Source organism: Anser cygnoides, chromosome 3, assembly GCF_040182565.1.
Source record: "Anser cygnoides isolate HZ-2024a breed goose chromosome 3, Taihu_goose_T2T_genome, whole genome shotgun sequence".
In the NCBI taxonomy this organism is placed as follows: Eukaryota; Metazoa; Chordata; class Aves; order Anseriformes; family Anatidae; genus Anser; species Anser cygnoides.
In genome coordinates this window covers 113,056,905-113,075,203 of record NC_089875.1, presented here as the reverse complement: position 1 = coordinate 113,075,203, position 18,299 = coordinate 113,056,905, and the positions used below count along the sequence as shown (strand labels likewise).

General features: G+C 45.5%; 1 protein-coding gene across 2 annotated transcripts in view; it reads left to right on the top strand.

Annotated features, from left to right (window-relative positions):
• The window catches only part of HS1BP3 (HCLS1 binding protein 3), a 51,208-nt gene that overhangs the window by 15,246 nt on the left and 17,663 nt on the right, over positions 1-18,299 (top strand). For both annotated transcript variants that reach the window (XM_048075259.2, XM_013194841.3), the window contains exon 4: positions 683-905. In XM_048075259.2, coding sequence (XP_047931216.2) covers positions 683-905 — 223 coding nt within the window. The remainder of the gene's footprint in view (positions 1-682; positions 906-18,299) is intronic.

Sequence of the window (18,299 nt, the reverse complement as noted above, 5' to 3'; positions counted from 1 at the left end):
AGACTCCACAGCATGGAATAGTTACGCTCTCCTCATTCTTCTGGGCTTTGCATATATCAAGTACGGTGAGAAGACTTGGTCAAATTGCATCTTTCAGTTTGCATCTTGCGTACTGAAGGAGGTTAGAGCTTCAGGCTTCATTTTTGAGTGTAAATCAAAATTGCTGCCATGGAAATTATTTTTCACACTGTCCAGTGCTGTACTTTTAGCCCAAATGAATTAAATCAGTAACAAAAAGTGGACTTTATCCCTTCTAGTTATATGAAGGTTAGCTATCTACATCTGAGCAGAGTATTTAGGCCCCTCTGTAGCCAATGGAGAAAAACAGGGACTCCAGAGGGATACTTATTCTCAGACAACTGTCTTTGGATGCGATGAGTCACCAGCGGAAAATTCTATTGTTTTCATTGACTATAGAAGGAACATAAATAAGCATGTGTTTTAGATAAAGTTCATTTCCCCTGTCTTTCTCTACTTGACTTTTTTAAATCAGTAAACAGACCAGAAATATAATGACACATCAGTGGATAGAAGGGAGAATTGGGAATATTAGAAGTTTCACAAAAGCTGATCATATACATCATTCCCCAGACAAAATCACGAGGAACAGGTGCCAGGCATGAAATAGAACATGACTGTTGTCCTGTGTATTCAGTTTTGCATCCGTAATTGTATTTTGCAGGGACAAAATCTACTAGTGTCATTGACTTCAAGGGTAAAAACATTCCTGATGACAAAGAGAAAGAAGATGAAGAAAATGAGGCATTGGATTTTTTCAAAGAGGAACAGACACCTGACTTAATTTCAGAGCTTGTATCAATGGAGAGTGCCAAAAAATGTGAGAAGAAAGAAGAGGAACAGGAGGAAGAAGAGGAAGAAGATTTAGACCCTCTTGGTATAATCAGGTATGGACTCAGTACCTTTGTTATTTAATTTTTAGCCCAATTTTCTAAGCAAATATGGCTGTTCCATGTCACTGTCCTCTCATCCCAACCTTTTTGTAAAATCAACCGCATTCAATTGAATTTCACAGAGGAAAAGAGGCCTCTCATATTATGTTCCTATCCAGTTCATGAAGAAGTGCCTCTGTAGAGGGAAGAGACTTTGTAGTGCCTCTTTAGCGCATGCCTCAGGGAATCCGGGTGAGAGAGAGACATTGAGAATGCCTTGATTACAGTCTCAGCTGCAGTAAGCACTTCAGTGGACACTGCAGGGTGCCACCACAAAACGCAAAGCCCCTGGGCTCCATTGGATGTGCCTCTCTGGAGTGCACTGGTGTTAACAGTGTCTGGAACTGCTCCTGAGCTGGCTGGTGTCCAGAGCGATGTGAAGTTACAGCAGCGTAAAGACCAAAAGAGCCAATGCATCAATCAGGATGTTCACATATAGGCTTTCTTTCTTCCTGCCCTTTTCTCAAGATGTCATGTGCTAAATGCCTCTAAGGCATAAGCAACAACAGCCTGAGAAACAGAACAATTGAATCAAAGCTTGCTGAAGTTCGTATCTGGGTTTGCTTACCTGCCCAATAATTTTCAGAAAGCCATTGCCACTTCAAGATGGAATTTCTCACTTAATTCCCAAAAGCATGAGAAGCATATTTGTTTTCTCAGTGGCTGAGATCATGAGTAGTGACTACTTTTTTTAGTGTTTCTCAAGCTTTAGATGCCCAAGTAGAGAAGGCCCCAAAAGCACTGATAGTAACAAGCTAGAACTCTCTCTTGGTGTTTCCCCATTACCTTGAATCGTTTGTGGAGTGGCCTTCACGTTCTAATTCACTTAGAACATTCCAGGTTCTAAGCCTAGGTCTCTCACACTGAAGTCAGGTCAACCACAAATGATTAATTCTGGAAGCACCATTTGGACTTTGCTTCTGGTAATAAAATCACATTTAATTGTTGGCATCCAGACAGTGTCCTTTTTACTTGAGATATTTCATCCTTTACATATCACCAGGAAACTTTAAATATTATTCTTCTGACAAAGTGTGTGCTTAATTACTCAGCATCAAAATCATTCCTTTGTTGAAGAGGAGTTTTAAAAAGTTAAGCAACTATTTACAATGAAAAGCTTGATAAAGCAGTACTTCCCGCAAAATGGTCCTTAGTTGGTAGAGTTTATAAAAGAAACTGTCCTTTTTTGGATAGGAAAATGATCTATTGGGTTAGCAAATGCAATGTTGTATTTTCAGACTTACAACAAGTATAAGCTGTAAAGAATTTGCTGTGCCAAAACAAGCAAGATATTTTTTTTCCTGCCTCTCACAGTTTGACATAGCATTTGAAAGTCTGATTATTTTGCTCTTTTAATGCATTGGAGGATGAAAAGATCTGGTATTTAATCCTCATTTAGTTTATTGCTTCCATTCCTTTTGAGAGCAGAATTCTTAGTGAATCAGAATAATTTTGTTTATAGAAGAAGAAATATGGTATTAAGAGGTACAGTGCTGCAGTATGACATGTCATGCAGTCAGATGTTTTTCACTCTAAGTCAGTGGTTAGCTATCTATAAAAAGCCTCTTGGAATGTATTTATTATTATGCTTTTAAATCTCACATGTACAGTGTCACAGCAGAAATATAAACATGGAAATAAGAATCCTGAATCTGATTTTATATTGTTTCGATTCTCCTCTAACTCACCCAGCTTCCACAGAAGATATTTTTAATTCAGATCAGTGGTAGCAGACTGAATGTAAGCACTGTATCCCAGCTTTATGCCATCTAGTAATAGTAGGTGTCAAGGTAAGAGGACAAAGACGGGAGCTTAATTGTCAGTGAATAGCCATTTCTGGATTGACCAATGTAGGGTATCTTCCATGCCCTCAAAATCATAGGTGCTTACATGCCTTAAAGAAGGAACTTGCAGGACTCACAGCTTCAGGCATGCTTAAGGTTAGTTTGCAATGGGGATGAGTAAAAAAAAGTAGGTGATACAGACTGGATAAATGTTTAGTACTACACAGTTCCCTAACACATGCATAATTCAGGTTAAAAAAAATCCACAGTCCTTACCCCTGTTAAAAAATAAAAATAAAAATGAAAAAATGTGAAGTCAGCACTGAAACAATGGACTGGCGTCCATTGCGAGCAATAGCAGTAGCCAAGGTTCTTTTGAGTAGCAGAGCTCTGACCTAAACTGAATCATGTGTCTGGCATAATCTTACTGTTGTTTTTTTTTCTTTCTGGATGAGGATGAAACTGCTCCAGTAGCAGAGGCCTCCATATGTTGTCAGCATGCTTCATTTGGTAACAACTTCTCCTCCTGGGCCAGAAGGCTGCGACTTGGATTGGGCCCAGCACTGCTGCTGTGCTGCTCAACCACCAGATAGCCAGTTAAATGTACTGGCCTTGGGAGTAAAATGCTAAACTAGGGCCTTTTTTTTCTCTTTTTGGATTACCGGTGATCATCCAGGTGGAAGCTGGTAATGGCAGGCTCCTTTTCCCTGGAGGAGATGTCCCAGTTGTGCTGGTCTCTTCCTCGTATTCAGGGCTGGGGCTGAGTTGCTCTTTCATGTCTGGTGGGCGACTCACTTGCCAATTCCATGTTCTTCAGCTTTTGTGGCTGTAAAGGGTGGCCTGCAAACCTACTCGGGGTTTCTTTGCCGTATGATTTTCATGCTCAAAAGCTTACTCTCTGTGTTTGCAGAGTGATCTTAGGCCATGTCTGGGATCCCTAACAACAGAAAGCATCGTTTTCTTGTCCAAATCAGGAACATTTCAAAAACCATAATGCTTCTGATTAAGTTTGCAGCTTTTAACTCTCCCCCTCCCCCCTTATTTTTTCCAGGCATTTTTCTTCCTAGAATTAGAGGTACTCAAAATTAGGTTACATTTCTGGGGTGCAGTGCTGAAATTCAGCTGAAACGTGACTTCAGGAGGTGTACTTTTTCCTCTTCTCCCTTTCTTGAGAGTTTGGAGTATTTTTATTCCCGTGTGTTGTCACCAGTTACTCTGCAAGTTTTTGTGGACATTTGTAGAGACCTTTTCAGCTTCGGGCAGAATATACAGGTCCTGTAAGAAAAAGCACTCCTAATACTGAGTAAGATAGTCCTTTAACATCAGCTGTGCAGTGGGGAATGAATGTACTGTACTCGCTTTTGTAGCACTGACACATTTCAAGCTCTATTTCATTTTATTTTGCAGGGTAAGTGTACAGTTACCTGTAAGTCATAGGGCTCTCTTAGCCAAAGTATCTCTTTTAAAGCTAGCATCTATTGTTTTTTTTTTTCTGGTAAGCTATAATCCTTTATTAAAATGTTTTAATCCCTTTAGAGTGGAAAATCAGATATATATTTTACTCTACATCATAGGGAAAATATTAGGTATATTGACTTCCCTTTTTTTCTCTGTTGTTGTCCTTAAAGTGAAAGCAATACTGCTGTTTATCACTCTTTTCTAAATCCACCTGTCTTAATATTTGCAGATACCTATTTTTAAGTACTCAATAGGCTACAGTAGCATTTTCAACAGTATGTGTTGGTTTTTAGAGGTGCAGTATCTTTTAGCAGTGCTGAATCTTAAAGGGTTTTCTGGTAAATTACAAAATATTACTGTGTGGCTAGTCACAATTGCAGGGGTTTCTCCAGCTGTAATACCTTCTAGAGTAAAAAAAAGCAAGGGCACTGGATCCAAAAGAGGCTAATCCTCTAAAGGAAAAGGTGTGGAAGACAGCCACGAGAATAGCGGGAGCTATTCATCCACAGGCAGGATATGTTTGATGATACTGCTGAAAATTCTGCAGTGGTAAAAGGTGTAATGTGCAATGGTATGAGAAAAGATTTGCGCGGAGCAAAGAGAGAACTGTGAAGCAAGATTCTCGGATGGTATCAGTGCTAGTAAACTCAGCAGTGCTGGGCCCCGTTGGCTGAGGCTGTCTGGGCATTGTCTGGCTGCGTCTGTGCTGTTAGGTTCCCCTGCCCTCCGGGTGAGGTGTGCTGTGCTCAGAATGCCCCTGGAAATAACTGCTGGCCTGCGCTGTCTCCTGGGCTGTGATTAGGATGGGCTGGGAGAAGACAGGTTGTCCCGTGCCGGGAGAGCACCAGGGACCTGTGCTCAGGCCCAGGGTGTGAAGCAATTCAAAAAAAAAAACACAAAGTATAGCCCTGAGCTGCTCTGTCCACAAGAGTTAGCTTTCTGCCTGCTGCCCTGTTTGCTCTCCATTTCTCCATTTGCCCTGAGGGTTTCCTGGGGTTTTGCTTTCTGTGGGGAATCCAGGCAACCAGTTGTGGATTTTTCTTCCACTTGGTCCAAGAAGGACCGTGTTAGACATTTCTACCTCTGTATCTCAAAACAAATTTAAAACACATCACAGTAAGCGAGCTGGGTTTTTGTCTTCTCCCTCTGTGGATGAACTGTGCAGTTTTATTGTGTGTAGGTTGAAGGCAAGAGCTCTAACATCTCTCTCCTCTCACTTTAAAACTGACTTTGTACATGTATTCAGTTTAGCCCAATAAGCTTGAGACAGCAGCTGATTAAAATGGCTCAGAACCAGCTTTTCTGAACACAGCAGCAATGATAAAAAACACGAGGACTTCATGCCCTGTGCATGCATTTATTCGGCTACAATTAAATTGTGAGGTAATATTTGTTCTCCAGCTCGGAGAACCTACCTTTTCCTGTGCTTCCCTGCCTCCATCAGCTCTTAGCACCCCTCACCGGAGCCTCTCTTCCACGTTCCCTCCCTTCCGTCCTTTTTCCTTTGCCTCCCTAAACCTTGCAATGACAGCATATCCTCCCTCAGCCCACGATTTTTCCTGGCAGGCTGCATTGGGGCCATGAGGTGGGTATTCCCCAGGCAAGAGCTCTTCTGTCTCCTCGTGGGGCCGTAAGAGCTTCTGTCTCCACTCTCTCCCTTTCCTGTTGTTTCAGCGGATTTCCCCTCGTGGCTTCTCCTCATCCCGTTTTGTCCCTTCCCAGAGGAGTGAAGGCACATGGGCGGATCGGAGCCTTGCGTCTGTCGTATGTGAACATAGATGGAGCTGACTCCTGACACCAGGTCGGAAGGGATGGGGCCGGTGAGGGCTGACCCTTTGGGGTCCTGCTGCCAAAAGCTTTTAAAAGCCTTGTAGCTCGTTGTTGTTGTGGTCAAGCTGAACCACCGCTGGTGCCAGAGGTTTGTCATCACTGGGTTTGGTTGGTGAGGGGAGTAGTAAAGGACTCAGGACCTTTTCTGGCTGCAGACAAAGAGGGCAATGGCTTTTAGCAACAGCTTGGTGGGGAGGGAGCAGCCAGGCAGCAAGCCCTGGCTGTGCCAGGGCCCTGCAGAGCCAGGCGGGCTGCTGGAGGAGGGCTGCTGGTGCACGAGCCAGCAGTTATTGCTGGGTTGCATCCTAATGGCAGCCACACAAGGGTTTGACTCCTGAGCTTTCATCCCAGTGTTGCCTCGCCTTTCCTTTTCTTCCCTGTTGTGCCCTAGGCTGGCCTCAGCCTTTTAGTCTTTGGGGGAGAAACGGGTGGCAAAATTTCATCGTGCTTCCTCTGCCAGAAACGCTGGGCAGCTGAGAATGGCTCACCCAGAGGCAGAAGTCAGCTTCGGGGGAGTCCTGCGTTTTGCATCCTTCCAAGCGGTTTTATTGATGGCGTGCCCGGAGCTGTAATAGGTGAGGGCAGGGTGCTTGCTGGTGGGTTTGTGCCTCAAAGGACGACGAGAATATCTGCAGGCTGCAGAAGTGCCGTGGCACAGCTGCTGTCTGCCGGACAGATGGTCTAGACGAAACTTGTGAAAATGTGTGTTCAGCTGCTGTGCCTTCTGCTCCTTGGTCGGCAGGTTTATACTCCTGAGCTGCTACTTCCACTCCTCAGCATCCTCCTACTCTTCAGCAACTCGTAAATTCACAACTGCCTTTTGGTCTGGCCAGGTGAGTGCATGGCTTCCTCTCTGAACCCAGCAGGATTCATGCACAGCAGCAGAAACACTTGCCTGTCTGTCCCGACCATGAGAGAGGGTGTGGGTGTCAGAACATCAAAGAAGAGGGAAGATCCAGGTTATGTTTTCTTCAATGAAATTCAGATAGTTAAAACAATGAACAAAAAACAAAAAGAGCCTTGTTTTCCTAGCAGGGTGTGCATCCGTGCTCACAGCTGTGAAGCCTTTAGATATTTAAACAGGCAGATCTTTATATTCTGCGACTTGTTGAGTCACAAGTTTAGGTTGCGAGGCATGCCCAACCAGCACTTTGCCAAGTGACACAAGTATTTGTCTCAAGTCCAATCCAGCTGCTGTCGGATTGGCAACGTGCAAAATCCTAGTAAACAACCCCGTCAGCCTTCCACTGAGACATTTCTGGCAGTTGAATTTTTTCCGAAAACCAAGGACGTAGTTTGATGTAGTAATCTTCCCCATCAAAGAGAGGAAAACAAGAAGAAAAGACAGCAAAAAAGTGTGAATTACCTACCCATCCAAATAAAGGATGAGCCTCACGTCCTTTTCACAGAATTGTCTGTTCTCAACACTTCTTAGGGGCAAACTTAAAGCCTTTCCTTGGAGATGGCTTAATTGAGTGGAGAGGGAGTAACACAGGATGGCAGGGATGCTCTCTCCTTGCAGCAATTCAGTCTCTCCAGTTTCCCTGTCCTGAAGTTCATTTATATTTATAGATGCCTTGTGAGTGTTCTTTTCCCATATACAGATCATGGAATGAGCTTTCCTTTTCTTTCTGTCTCTAATCCCATCTCTTCAGCACAGCTTCCCACGTGTTTCTTTTCTGCCAAACTTGCCGTCTCCCCCCAGATGGGAGGCTGAGGGTGATCGAAAGAAAACAGTGGAAAATGAACATATGTTTAGCTATTGAATCTCACAGAAACATCCATATTAGTTCAGTGTTTTCTCCCGTGAGTGATTGCTCTGGGGTGTGGGAAGATGTTTTCCCTGGGAGAGCTCTACCAAGGTCTGCGTGGCTCCGTGGGGTGGAACTGAGAAGCTTTTGTAGCTGTACTCCCCAACCGGGGGAACTGAGGTTGATGAATGAAGGACTCGGCCTTCTTCTCACGGCTCTTTTGCGGTAGTCGCTAGCTTAATGTAAGTGCATTCAGGAAAACTGAGATTTTCTGGAACTACTGGTTTTGCAGTTGTGGGTTACATCCTTCAGGAGAGCGGATTTGACAGGCGAATGTACAAAACCTCCTGTATATCCACCTCTGGCAAGCAGAAGAAACTGTACCTTGGGATCAGAGCTAGGGCACTCAGACTGGAGAGGAGAGGATGCTTAACTCACAGATCTGAGGTTGGCTGCGCGGTCTTTTCTTTTATTCTGCAAATAGTCACTTCCCTGACCCAAGGAAAACCTCTAAGAGTCCTCCCCCATGCCAGCATTGTCCTTATCTACATTCATATTTCCTGGCCGAGCGTCGGATTTTGGGCCCTATAAAATTACGCAGTCATTGTTTCCCCGGGTTTTGCTTCACATGTTGAAGCAATTGCCTCGGTTAAACTTCAGTGGTGAGTTTCTGTCGTGGCTGGCTTGAGTGATTCCAGCACATCCACAGCTGGAACGTGAGGATCCGCTGGGAGGGAGCTGGAGTAATTATTTTAATGTGCTTCATTTTCTTTCTGATTAGAGCACTGAATATATTTAAATGGCTTTTATAAATAGTAATTTTGTGTTTATACCATCAACCTAAACCCAGAGGACTGCAAATAGCTCTATAGGCTGCGCAGCCTTACATCTGTGCGTGCCATCCGGCGGTGTTTTCGTGCGGAAGGCGAGTGGAGCTCCACCTGGGGTAAAACGCAGCGAGGGCTCAGCGCAGCAGCTCGCGGCAGCGTCAGGCACCGAGCGGAGAGCAGGTAATTCAGCGAGAAGTGCGTGGGGAATGGTGCCGCTATGAATGCAAACACCCAGCTTGGAATTCGACCAGCTCGCTGGATTAGATCCTGTTGCTTTTAAGAAGGATGTCATGGGATTTTTAATGGACCTGGTTTACTGTTTTCGATGCGTTAAAGCACAGCGCATGTAAACCTGCCATGCACTTTTCTGTATATGAAAGAATTTTAGCGCCAAGTAACGACGGGGAGCTGGCACCAAATAACGTTGCCACTAGCTGGCACCAGCTTTCAGATAATCCCCACAGTCCTGTAAGTGAACTCTCAGCTTTTGATTTTCCCATCCTGTTTTAACGGCAGTGTGCGGTCATCTGTAGCAGTGCAGAACTGAGCAGCGATGAAGGCGTGCAGAAGCTGCCACGAGCCCTTCTGCAGGCACATTAAGCAAGTCCTTCGTTAGCCGAGACAGATTCGTAGGAGGCAGGAGATTCTTCAGAAGGGGCACAGGAGAAATTTACAACTACACAGAATCAAAAGTGTGGTGTGGTTTTTTTATTTATTTATTATTTCTGCTTTGGAAGAGGATTGAGCATGATGTAATTGGGCAGATTTAAACATGTTTTGTTCCATGGACTTTACAATAATAGGATGACTCAAGTCCTTAATTAGAATAAAAAAGCATTACCTCATTGACTAGCCTGCGCCTTTCACCGAGGCACGGGAAATCTTTAATCAGCAGGCCCGGGGAACTGCATGTAGATGAGACAGCCTACTAATGAGGGATGGATTCAGAGGTGCTCTGTTGTTTTTTTGTTCACCTCGTATAACAGAATGGTTTGCTCTGGAAGAAGCTGTCTGAGGGGTGACTGTGTGCTCAGTTTAAATCAAGATGGGAGACTTGCTTGTCTTTTCATCTGATGCTGTCAAGTCCCTAAATCAGCAGACTTAATAAAACCATTGTTCTCTTTTCCCCACGGACCTGCTGCAGAAATTTCTGTCTTGGTTTAAAAGGATCAAAGAACTGGCGTTTGGAAAACCATTTCTGGAAGCAGTCTCTAAAACCGTGCCAAAAATGCATGAATTATCCATTGTAACTACAGGCTGGTACTAATTAACACACCTGGGGGATCACAGCCTCTTGCTCCTACCCCTTGCAGCATTTGGCCAAATCTGGAGTCATGTGAAGTGCCAGCAAAAGGAGGAATGTCCTTAAGGACAGACACACATCTGGGACTCTGCAGCTCTTTATTCTGCTCTTGAATTTCTCAGGTCACATCTTGGGTACGTTACTTGAAAGTTTACTCTCTCCATTATCCCTTTGGTAAAAGGAACAGAACCGATTTCATAGCTCTGCCTGGGAAAAAGTTCACCTCTGCACAGAAATGTGACATTCAGATTGTTGTTAACAGGAATTGTCATCAAAATGATAGAAAGGGATTTCTATTACTTTAAATAAATTTGGGGTAAGACTCAAAACCTTTCCTTACTTGCTCCCCAAAGTAAGCTGGCCACCTCCAGCCCACACCCAGAGCAAGCTGGCTACATCCAAAACAGAAAAGGCCCTGAACATGTACTGATCCTTAAACTATGTCCAGGCATTATCTGGGAGAGCAATAATTCACAAAACTCACAGGACAGACATCGTGTGCCGAGGCGTTTTTGCAGCAAGTTTGCAGCCTGGCTCCTGGGGTCAGCCCCTGGGGCCAGCCCTGGTGTTTCAGCTGGCTTGGAAAAGGTCTTGGCTTGGGTTTTTGCTAATACAGGCAATTTCCTGAGGTCTGCTCTCTGAACCATGATTTTCTGTAATAACTGCTACTGCCTTGGCATAGCGCACAAACTGGTCAGAGTGGCTCGAGTGGAAGATTTCCAAGCCTCTTCTCTGCCTTGCTTTATTGCTTTTTGCCTATAATCGCATCTGAGGCATTTTTGAAGGCATCATTAAGCACAAAACACAATGTCTTGCCCTCAAAACCACCTTACAACATTACCTAGACCCATTTGCTAAAGAGGTCTCATTTTTCATCAGCGTGATGGGTTATCTGCCAGCATAGGCTGTTCCTGTGTATGACGGTCTTGTCCTGGAAACTTGTTCCTAAGTCATCCGTCTTTCTCGTCTTGGTTATGAGTGACAGAGGCATGGCACCAGTGTTCCTGTAATACATTAAAAAAAAAAAAGCAAACATAAGCAAAAAAGGCTCCTGAGGGCTAACCCTCCCTTCCTCCCTCAGGGGCTCTTCCAGCAACCCCCTAACTAATCAGAGCTGTTTTTATTTGTTCAGCAGTGCTGCCAAGAGACGAGGGCACTGCCACGCAAGGCAGGATGCTCGGATGGGAAGGAGAAGCATGCGGTCCAGAGCTGCTGACCAAGGTCTCGGGGGAATTGGTTTCAATTCTCTGTTTCAAAGACATCCTGTTTAGGCTGTAGGCTGCTTGCTTCTGGTTTTCGGGACCTCGTTTTGTTCCCAATCTGTGAACAAAAGAGTGTCGGCATTCGCTGCTGCAGAGAGGTGCAGTGAGAGTAAACTCTGAAAGGCTGCGAGGTGTCTGGGGGCTGTCCCGAAACGTTGCGGTCTGCTGGCAACCAGCAGCATTTAGCTGCCCTTGGGAGGTGGTGGGAGACGTAAGGAGATGCCGGATCCTTCACTCTTCCCCCCTCGCGGAGGAACTGGCTGTGTTTGCAGGGCGCCTGCCAGCTGTTGGCAGCACAGCACCATTGCTCGAGGGCAGGGAGGTTCCGTGCTGCTGTTGTGCACTACGAGCTGGATGTTACCAGTGGGTGATAGGTAAGATGCCAAGGTATCCTTGGACCCCATGGACAGACAGCGTGGTGAAGGACAGGCTCCCTCTGCTCTCTGCTTACCTGCTCTTCTGGCAGGGGCTGCCACACAGGACCCCTCCCCGGGCCATTTCCAAAAGAAGACTGCATCAGCTTTGTCTCTGTACACAGTCCTCTGGCAATATCTGATCCAAGCTTTGCACCTTCAAACACCACCACGTGCCTTCTCTCGGCCCAAGCCGTGTCATAAGCACCCTCCATCTCAGACTATCGCTTTGCAGGGCTCTAGCAGAACCCTCCTATTATTTCAGGCACCTCGAAACCATCTGAAAACCAGATGTAGAAAAGCAATTACGGGGGTGCTGCAGAGAGAAGGGGAAGACCCAACGCCAAGTGGATACAGCGCTGCCCCAGCCCTGTATGTGTACGTGCTGCCTCCCGTGTTCATGGCATCTCTGCTGTGGGTTTCTGCCAGCCTCGAGCCCCTTCCCTTCCTCGGGGAGATCCCAGGCAGGCAGCAGTGTCCTCCCTTGGGGGCAGAAAGGAGACGGGTGGGCTGTGCAGGGTGGCTCGGTGAGGGGCACAAGGCAGCCCCAGCAGTCAGCACCGGGCATCGTGGCAGCGTTTGCTGTGTTGTATGGCTGCAGCCACACTGTCCTGTGGCATTGGTTCTCTCTCCTAGCCGTGTGGCACGTGAAAGGTCTGCTGTAGCACTTCTCCGTATGAACCCAGGTTCTGAAATGGCCTGGGGATGTGTTTTCCATATGAAATCATCATTCTTTCCCCCAGCATTGCCACAGCCATTGTAACAGCGGGGAACAGAAGCTTAAAACATGGTGCAGTTGTTTGTAATTGCTGCTCCCCTGCCGTCACCGGCATTGTTTTATCACTTTTCCGCTAGTCCCTCCTCCTGACACAGATCACTGATATAATTTCTGCTTCCCCTGTGTATTCAATAAAAGATCCCCCTTACTTACCAAACTCCAGTTCATTTCCCACATCCTGCCAACTTACTGGATGGTTTAATTGTACCAGATGTTCCCCAGATGCAACTATATACTAATATAATTTGAGTCCAGTCAGGATTTGTGAGGCAGCAAGCTGGCCCAGAAGATGAACTTACTCGCCCAGGCTCACACCGTGAATCAACAGCAGCTAATCCTGAGAAGAGCTCTCCATGAGGTCTCGTGTAGCCTGGGATTTGAGAGCCGGAGACATTTACCAGCGTTTCTACCCAAAGCTACGTTCCCTCTTCCATTTTCTCTATGGCATCCCTTGCAGTGCCTGGATCTTCAGCATTTCAAACGCTGCCGCCCCGAGGGAGGCAGCTGGCGGTAGCACATCATCAGGTAGCTAATGGGAGCAAGGAGCAGCGCCTGTAATGAATCAGTGGGGTGGAGCCGCAGGCTCACATCACTGGTGCAAAGTAATAATTCTCGAGGGGGATGAGATGATAGTTGGAGGCAGCGCTGAGATCATCCAGCTGAAGTCTCCGAAAAGTGCTGGGGGAGCAGCAAGCGGCGCTCTGGGTGAGCAGAGCCCAGGGATTGTTGTCAATAAGAGCAGAATGATTTGGGTTACGCTTTTAGAGCGCTGCCGTGGCTGTTAAGTAACAGCAGCGCCGAGCTGGATCTCCCGCATCTCACGTAAAGGCTCCTGCTTTCTTTTGCTTTCAGCTGGGTGTTCGTGGGCTGCTTGCATCTATCGGGTTTCTGCGATCCAGCGCTGACCTCACTGCGCTCTGCAGCAGGCTCGCCGTGCTTCCCAGGCCAACCCATCCACCCCACCTGGCAGGCAGCTGCTGCGTGCACCGAGCTGGGCGCTCAGCCCCTGAAATCACTGATGCTGCAAAAGCCCGTGTGCTGAGAAGTCAGGCCAGTTAGCGATAGAAACGTAAACAGGAATCCAATTTAAAAAAAAAAAAAACAACGGAGGACTACGTCAGCTATTTTTCTGCTTGCAGCAGAAAGAAGCCCCTTGGCAGCTGCCTCTGCAGAGCCTCAGGTGCCTTGCCGAGGAGGGAGAGGTTTGTGTCTGCCCGCTCCCCGGTGTGCCTGCTGCTGCAGTCTGACCTCCAGCAGCATCTGCAACATCACAAGTAAAATTTGCTTTCGTGCAGTAGGCGTATCCGTGGCCTGGGGAATATTTCACCCAGGGCAAATTTATCTTAACTTCTGTTTAAAAAAAAAAAAGAAAAACAAAACACCTTTAGGCAAGAAAGTCACATTTCATTTTTATGGAAGGCGTTTTGATCTCGTGATCAAGCCGGAGAGGCAGCAGCCGGAGCACAGGGTTGCATCTCCAACAGCAGCGTCATTTAGCTCTGACAATGCCTCGCTGTGTCCTTCTCTATTTCACTCCCCGTGGAGCCAGCTCTGCGTTGTGGCGGTAGGTTTGTTTCTCCCGTGGCGCGGAAGGCAGAGCAGCACGGAGAAAGAAGTGACCTCTGTGAACAGCAGGACGGCAGGGGGGCATCCTGGGGGGGAAGACAGTGGAAAACCAGGCTCAGCCCCATCTTCCTTCCTCGGGCTCTGTCACCAGCCAGTGGAGATGCTGCTCCTTCGCAGCGGTCTGCCTTTGAGCGCAAATCCTGCTTGGCTGCTGCCGGAGCCTGCTCACTGCCTGGGGAACCAGCCCTCCTCTGGCTTTCCCTGAGCCCTCTAGATGTGGTGTGACAGCTAAGTCACAATTTTTTGGGCCTGACACTTTTTTTTTTTGTGCCTTGAACATCATTTGAGGTTCGTTAGAGGTTTTCATAGGTTGAGGGTTGGACTCTACAGGTACCGGGCAAAAAAAGAAGGGTGCCCTTCACACAGAGTTATCCACGGAGCCTCTGGGATTGGAGGGGCCAGAGGTTTTTAGATGCGAATATCCTCTCTTGTCATGTTATCCATTTGGGCTTCTCTGTCTACAGGCAGATTAAAATGAGGTTTGTGCCTGCAGTCTTGTGTTCTTGTACCACTTCTGCTTTTGGACGTGGTGAGGAAGGAATTCTCTTGAGGCAGCAGCACAGAGGAAATTGTCTCCTGCTGAGGAACACGATATGAGGCTGGGAAGCTGTCAGACATAGGTAGCAGGAGATGCCAGTGGATACGACGGCATTCTGTTTGCCAGGAAATGAAGATCAGGTAACATGAAACTAAACCTTTGCAAAGTAGACAGAGAATAGCCACGGGCTGCTTGTCCTTGGGAGGAGGCACCAAGGTCTTGCAGGTCCTGCTGATTTGAGTCATGAGTGCCCAACACTTCTGGAAGTGCAGCGTCAACTACTCATCTGTTCAGTGCTTTTCAGAAATTAGTAAAATATGCCCAACAAGAAGCTCCTAGTGGTGTATTTGTGTGTGAGTAGGCTTTTTTCAGCATTTCAGTGTTGAAGAAACCACTCACTTCTCCAAAATAATTGTTGTCTGCATTTCTCACTTGCACTTGCTACTTTTAAGAATTCTTACCACTGTGTTTAAGGTAATTGCTGTTCCAAATTCAGAGACCTTTAAGTGTCCCAGCAATCTTATTCCAGAAATGTGACATCCTGTGGAAATTCAGCTGTAAAAGAAAGGGGCTGAATATAGGGGTTTCAAGTGTGACCACTGGTTATCACCCAAATTGTGTATGGTTTCATTACCATAAAGTCCCTATTTATGATGCCCTTTTTTTGTATTTGCTCCTGAATCTGTTGAGCGTGTGACAGATACATGCTCACTAGCCAGTTTTTTTTCACGCCCTCTTCGTTTCAGCTCGGTTGACTTTGATTGTAAAGCTGCTCAGGACATTTTGTGAAAAACGTCTCACAAAGGGACAACGTTGACCGGTTGATTTCATTACAGTTGTCCTATTTACATTCCTGTCATGTGGCACATTTTGTTGCTGAGTTGTACTGCGGGTAGATAGATCCCTTCAGAGGTGTGCAGCAGAGAACTAGACCACAGAGTTCCTCTCCTAGGACCTACAGATCTGTAGCGTTTATTAGTTAGTGGAAGAGAATGTTTTTTGTTGTTGTTGCAATGTATTTTTTGTAGGGTCAAAAAAATACAGATCTAGGGCCAATTCCTGGAAGTGACTCCATTTGCTTGGACAGTAACCTTAAAGGAAATAGACCAAGGATTAACATTTGGTAGACTAGATTAAGTCCAAACTGTTCTTCCTAATTTTTCCCTTATAAAGCTTCCTGTCTCCAGAAGGATTTTATATTTATTTAACATGTATTTTATCTTTATAGAAAACGAACCTGTAAACACACTTGGTTATTTTTGGTGGTCAGCAATTATAGCTGGTTATCATTTTTGATCAGCTTCAAACTCTTCCTTTTCTCTTCCTTTGCTAACTTGCCTATTGTTTTTTATGCTTAATTTCGTCTTCTTTTCTCCTTCCCCTCCCTTCTGTTTTCCTACTTTTCCATTGCAGCTTCCTGTTTTCCCCTTCACTTGCAGCCTGTGGTCTTTTTCAAAAGCATAATTTGACCAGCAATAGTAAACTGTAGAATTAAAGCAGAAAAAGAAGAGACCAGCATAGAGGAATGGAGGGTACATGATGCAGATGAGGGGAGAAGAGGGCTAAAGATGACCAGGAGGCCTGGAGGATAGCGCAACACTGCAGATCCTGGAGACGGAGCAAGAAAGTTCCTGATACTGGCCCAAAATTTGGAGAAATGGATTGAGGACAGATGAAAAGGAGAGAGGATGATCCTGGGCAGAATTACAAGGACTTGGCACAGGGAAAAGAGAAGGAGAGGGAAGCAAAGCAATAATCAATGCTTGTCTTCTTTTATCAGTTTGAAATCAAGTCCTACCAAGAACACAAACAGAGAAAGAGAGTTAGAGGCATTAAAAAAGGTGTTATATGCCAAGCCCTGATGCCGATTCTTGCCTGGTCACTCTTTTAATAATCCATAGACTGCACAGCAAGACGTGAGATTCTCTCGTCCTCATCCCACCAGAGCAGTGAAGAGATAACCAAAAAGAAAGCCTTCTGGTTTCATCCCTCCTAGCTCGATGCATCTGAGTGCCTCAGTTAGACATAGAGATATCTTGGGCTCACTCTCTACAGAGAAACAGAAACCTGCAATGCTACAGTGAGCTCCCTGTCCGCAGAAGATGGGTGATAGTGCTTTCGTTGTCCTGGGCCTGTTTTGGAAGAAAGAGGTGGGAAGCCTCAGGACCTCGATACTTGGGTAAGGTACCATTAATAACCAGTTGTGTAGTGTCATAAAAAACCCAACAGCATGATTCTGGCAAGTCTCCAGCAGTTGAATGCTCTTGTAATTACTCACTGGCTACATCTGATTATATGCCTTTCTTTGACTTTCCCCAGCATCAGGGAGATGCTCATCAGCCCCATGTGTCTTTGTGGTGCAGTTTCCTAACCTGTCTTTATTTTTAGCCCTCTGTAACCTCCCTGAAGTTCTAAAACGTGTTGAGTAGTTAACATCGAGGGTGCAGAAAGATGCTTGGCCATCTTTTCCAAAACATGTTAGTGCATGTTATCTGGTATTGCATATTTGAAAACATGCATCATTAACATGGGTATTAGAAAAAGAGCTGCTTCACTGTCATCAGAAACCCTGAAGGTACCATTCTGCTTCTTTGCAGATAAAGCCCCAAATACTAGTAAGTATTTCTGGATTTTTCACAGCATAATTGGCTGTGTTGACAGCCACTTTATTATTGCTGTCTTGTTCTGAACCAGTGTCCTTGCTGTGGCTTAATTTGTGCATGATTATATTTTGAAACTTGTTTTTTGGTTGTCCTTAACTTGTTTCAACAAGGCGCACATTCTGGTTTAGTCTAGGAGATCAAATGAAAATGATGACAAAACTATACACTAACAAGCTATACACTAGACAGAAGTTGTCAGTCTGTGCTCTTGTTGTCTGTTTTTGAATTATATCGAAAAAGGATAACATCAGAAAGTTTAAGGACAGATTTTAAAAAATGCTTGGCTTCCTTTGTGAAGAATAGGTACTCCTGAGTGCTGTGCCCTTGGAAAGATCTCTCCACAAAAGCGGGTCCCCAGATGGGAGCTGAAGTCTTAAAAATGTAGTCCTTCAGGCTTTCTTTCCATCTGTTGCTCTGTTGGAACAATAGTCCAAGGCTAACCTAATCCAGGGGATGGAGCAGAAGAAACTTCATCTGCAATTTAATCCTCTTCTTCCAAATGATTTCTGCTAGGACATTTACTCCATCTATTATACATGATCTTATTTTGGGATATGCCAGGGCCAGTTAAAACACTGTAAGTTACTGTGATGCCTCCAAAAAGGAGATGACTGTGCGAGGTAAAATATCCCTGCGGCCAGCACTTGTCACGGTTGCTTAATGCTCAGCAGTCAGGCTGTGCTGAGCCGACTGGCTGGGAGTTTCTATTCTGCATCCCTTGCCCAGAGCGGATGAGAATGACCCCTTTTGTCCTGTCTGCTGTTATCAGGCAGCTTTGGAAAATGAGCACTGTTGAATGAAAAGAAAGCGGCAGATGACATTTTGTTTTCTGCAGGAACTAGTGTATAGGATCTTTGTTTTTCAGAAACGGTTTTCAAGAAGAGGTGCTAACATTGCTGCTATTTTAGCAGTAGTTCTTTTGTTCGAGCCTGAACGTAGATGTGTGGGAGCTGCGGTGCCTGTTCCTATTGCTGAGCTCTTTCCTTGTAAAATTTCATGGGTTCCTAAGACATGAGCACGTATATTCTGCGTAAGTCTTTTTTTTATGTCACTGTAACATTCCTTTCCTGGAGCATAATCTTATTCCTGTAAAAAATAAATGGTCGTAGTTTC